The sequence below is a fragment of the Elephantulus edwardii genome, unplaced genomic scaffold (genome assembly GCF_000299155.1).
Source record: "Elephantulus edwardii isolate Elephantulus edwardi_28Jun2011 unplaced genomic scaffold, EleEdw1.0 scaffold00077, whole genome shotgun sequence".
NCBI lineage: Eukaryota > Metazoa > Chordata > Mammalia > Macroscelidea > Macroscelididae > Elephantulus > Elephantulus edwardii.
In genome coordinates, this window is record NW_006399827.1 from 4,307,458 (window position 1) to 4,312,269 (window position 4,812).

At 39.9% G+C, this 4,812-nt stretch overlaps 1 protein-coding gene across 1 annotated transcript in view; it reads right to left on the reverse strand.

Moving 5' to 3' along the window:
- TOM1L1 (target of myb1 (chicken)-like 1) overlaps window positions 1–4,812 on the reverse strand; it is a 68,746-nt gene that overhangs the window by 6,043 nt on the left and 57,891 nt on the right. Inside the window, exons 13-14 of the mRNA XM_006889269.1 lie at window positions 3,880–3,973; window positions 3,354–3,435 (exon numbers count right to left, since the gene is read on the reverse strand). Of these exons, the coding sequence (XP_006889331.1) occupies window positions 3,354–3,435; window positions 3,880–3,973 (176 nt within the window). The remainder of the gene's footprint in view (window positions 1–3,353; window positions 3,436–3,879; window positions 3,974–4,812) is intronic.

Genomic DNA, 4,812 nt, shown 5'->3' on the forward strand with positions numbered 1-4,812 from the left:
TCTAAGTATTTGTCCATTTCCTCTAGATTTTCATATTTGTTTGAGTATAGTTTTTCATAGTATTCTAATGTTAGCTTTTTTATTTTAGTTGGGTCTTCCAGATTTCTTTAACTCTTGCCTCTGGCTTTTCCATTCCTTAACTATGTCAACTCTATTTCCTTGGGGTCTTAAGTACATGTCCTCCAGGCCTGTAACATTTCTTGTTCCTTGACTAACAATAACTTTTTTTTTTACAATTACAACTTTAATGCCAGTTTCTCAAACTTTTTCTGATCTCTAGCTGAATTAGTTCTTATTATACATTTTCAAGTCACCATATTTTTTCCACACTATTAACGCCAATTGTTAAGTACATGTTTACCTGCTGATTTAATTCATCTACACATTTGATTTAACTGAAGAAAGAAGAGCATGTCTCTTATTCAACATAAATGAGGCAACAATCACAGTCCTTGACACAGAATAAATGTTCAGTGGATCTGTTAAATGAAAGGAGGGGGTGTGTGCATTATCTCCATAAATATTTTACTCGGTTCAGTTAAGTTTATTATTAAACTCTTGGAACTTGTATAATTCTGTGCTTTTCTTTGTAGAAGAATTTTATGAGATTTTCTAAAGAGCTGAAACCCCTTCTGACACAGAAATTAAGAACCATTAGGATATTAAAATCCACTTCTCCAGCTTTTGTACTCATTGTTTTGGCTGTCTTCTGTACCGCCACCTCTACTTAGGTGGTTGTTATGTGCTGCTGAGTCAACTACAACTCACAGCAACCCTATGACCAACAGCTCTGAATCCCTGCCATAATGTGTGCTGTCCTCCTGTGTGACACACTTGTCACTGTCTCATTGAGGACCTTCCTCTCCTATGCTGGCTTTCCACTTTACCAAGCATGATGCCCTCCAAGGACTGGCCCCCTCCTTACACCATGCATCTTATGTGCATGATCAGGTAGCTGGTGAGTCTTCCTATGATCTTGATCCAATACACTTCTCCATATAGTTCAGCCTCTTGAATGATTTGTTCAGCATAGAGAGTAAATATGTACATAGAAAGAATACAGTCCTGACACACCATTCTTGATTTTTAAACCTGGCAGTGTTCCCTTGCTCTGTTTGGACAGCAGCTTCTAGGCCTGGGTTGAGGTTTTGCATGAGCACAATTAAGTGTTCTGGGATTCCCATTTTTCCCAGTGTTAGCCCTAATTTGTTATGACCCACACAGATAAATGCTTTTGCATTATCTATACACCACACATCACACAGTTGTGCCAAGAAATCTGGAGAACAACCACTTGGCCAGCTGACTGGAAGAGATCTATATTTGTTCCCATTCCAAAGAAAGGTGACCCAACTGAGTGTGGAAACTACAGAACAGTGTCATTGATTTCACATGCAAGCAAGATTCTGCTGAATATCATCCAAAAACGATTAGAACAGCACATCAGCAGAGAACTGCCGGAAGTCCAGGCTGGGTTTAGAAGGGGTCGTGGTACTAGGGATATTGTTGCTGATGTTAGATGGATCTTGGCTGAAAGCAGAGAATACCAGAAGAATGTCTATCTGTGTTTCATTGATTATGCAAAGGCATTTGACTGTGTGGATCATAACAAACTGTGGCTGACTCTGAGAAGAATGGGAATCCCAGAACATTTAATTGTGCTAATACGAAACCTATACTTGGACCAAGAGGCAGTAGTCAGAACAGAGCAGGGTAACACTGCATGGTTCAAAATTGGGAAGGGTGTACGCCAGGGATGCATCCTGTCTCCATACCTTTTCAACATGTATGCAGAGCAGATTATCCGAGAGGCTGGGCTCTATGAGGAGAACTGTGGCATCAGGATTGGTGGAAAGTCTATTAACAATCTCCGTTATGCAGATGACACAACCCTGCTTGCTGAAACTGAGGAGGACCTCATGCACTTGCTGCGAAGGGTCAAGGACTGCAGCCTTCAGTATGGACTGAGGCTCAATGTCAAGAAGACAAAGATTCTCGCCACTGGACCAATTGGCAGCATCAGGATGGATGACGAAGAGATTGAGAGTGTTCACAGCTTCAGTTTGCTCGGCTCCACAGTCAACACTCTTGGCACCAGCAGTCAGGAAATCAAAAAGCGTATCGCGATGGGAAAGTCTGCTGTTAGGGACCTCTCTAAGGTACTCAGGAGCAACAGTGTCTCTCTGGAGACTAAGGTGCGCCTGATACAGGCCATGGTCTTTGCAATGGCTTGTTATGCATCAGAGAATTGGACAATGACTAGGGAGGACAGAAGGAGAGTGGATGCTTTTGAGCTGTGGTGCTGGAGAAGGGTACTGAATGTACCATGGACTGCCAGGAAAACAAACAGATTTATCTTGGAGAGGATTAAACCAAGCTACTCCTTGGAGGCAAGGATTCTGGGGCTTCGTCTGACATACTTTGGACATGTTGCCAGGAGGCATGGGTCCTTGGAGAGGGACATCATGCTTGGTAGGGTTGAGGGACAGCACAGGAGGGGAAGACCCTCTATGAGATGGATTGATTCAGTGACTGGGGTAATCGGGATGGGTGTGTCAGAGGCGGTTGGCGCAGGATAGAGCAGGGTTTAGGGCTGTTGTGCATAGGGTTGCTATGAGTCGGAAACGACTCGACAGCACATAACAACAACATACACCAACAAGCAGACATTCCTCTAGTATTCTCTGGTTTCAGTCAAGATTCATCTGACATCAACAATGATCGTAAAGGATGATAGTAAAGGCTAAAAAGACATTATCATACATGTTCCTTAGGGATGAGCAATCCCAGAACAGGTAAAATACTTGTTCAAGGTGGTGTTACTTATATCACTGTCACTAATCAGTAAATAGCTTGGAAGCAGGAGTGGCATCCACTTCCGAAATAGCTTGTCTCTGGAGAAATGATGGAAGTTAATACAGGTGTTCACTCTTTCGTTCATAGGGTCACTATGAATCTTCTACGACTTGATGGCACTTAACCAGCAATCAGTAAATACTTCCCTTTTTACAAGTTGGAGAGAACTGGACTTTTTTACCAGGGTATCTGTGAGGAGTCTATTATTTTCCATCTTGGTTCTGGTTATTCCTTAATGTGTAACCACAACAGCATTTTGATTTGTAAGTCACAAGGTGAAGAACAAGATGACCATTAAAAACAACAGCTTCCATAGAGCCTTATAAGCCATTTTTAATAAAGCCATCAGTCTCTGCCAATATCTAAACAATGTCAAATGTATACCCAAGCCCTGTTAGTTCTGTATTCAAAGGGAACTCACACACACACACACACACACACACACACACACACACACACCCCGCGCAAATACATTCATTATCTTGTAAATGACTTACTCTGTAGTGCCAGCAGGAGCTAAAGGATCAAACTCCATCACCTCGTAGTAATTGGGTGGCTGAAGATCATTCTTTGCCATTGCTTTAGGAGTTAAACAGAAATAGAAGCATGTAAATTGTGTTTGCCCAAGAGAGATGTGCAATTAATATTCTCTTTATAATTTAAAATCTCAATAAGAGACTATTCAGAATCAGAAATAAAACAATATATATTTAAAATTTCAACAAGAGACTATACTCAATCACAAATAAAACTATATATATATAAAATTTCCAACCATCATAAAAAGTCTATCTCAGTGTTCAAAAGATGATAAGCAGTTTAATACATATTTTTGCAATCTTCTGACTTCAATCATAATGGAATCTACCCTAAATTTGAGTTTACTTCCTGGAGCTTAAAATGTAAAATAAGCTATTCCAATTTTCCCTCTCAGTCTAGTTTTAATTAACAAGAAATGTCTGGCAGACTTGTCAATTCTCCCACGTTTTCTTTATTGTATTTAAGTAACATGGCCTAAGGTACCTGGATGGTTGCTAGGCAACGCTGGTGGCGTCTGGTTTGCCCATGTCGTTGGGATGCTTGGCTGTAGCAATACTGCGTATGAATCTTCTGCAAACTGAAGAACGCAAGGCATGAGCTCACATATCCTGCATTCAACTTTTCTCTTTCGTAATACGGATTCCTAGGCTAGAAATGGTATTCTCTAAGAACCTTATGTTCTCCGCTGCATCAGCATTAGTAATTTCCAAACATTGAAAGAAGCAGGACTGAATAATTCAGTCCAGATTCTCAGCTGCTGTGTACTAAAAGTACAATTCTGCCTTCCAAAAAACCAAAATAATCTTAAGTCTAAAGAGAAGCACAAGATGGCCCTATCAAGTCAGAGTCTCAGAGAAATACTGCATTTTAAATTAGAAATAGCTCTATCTTGTTCTAATTATACCCATTAATTACACAAATACGTACTGGGCATATATACACTAGATACCAACAACACTGATAAAGTAAGAGATAAACTAGGCCAGGTCCCTGCCCTCATTAAATAGACAATCAACAAATGCAGATGTTGGATGGAAAAATGCTATGGGATTTAGGGGAGGGGGTGGATAGGGAGAAAAGTGCAGCAATGAATGACTGGAAACCCTAAGTCTCTGCAAACTTACATTAAAATTAATTTTAAAAAAAACCAAAAAATAAAGAAATATCAATAAAGAAGGGGGAGAACTGCTATGAGATTGAATCTCCAGGATTTCATTTTCTTTTTTTTTTTTTTGACAGTAATAATCTTCCCAATGATTTATTGATAATCTTTTCAATGACTTCCTATGCATCTGAAAGTTGGACAATAAATAAGGGTGACAGGAAAAGATTATTTTAAATTATGGTGTTGGAGAAGAGGATTGAATATCTCACCAAAGAAATAAAAAGTCTGTTGTTGTTATGTGCCATCGAGTC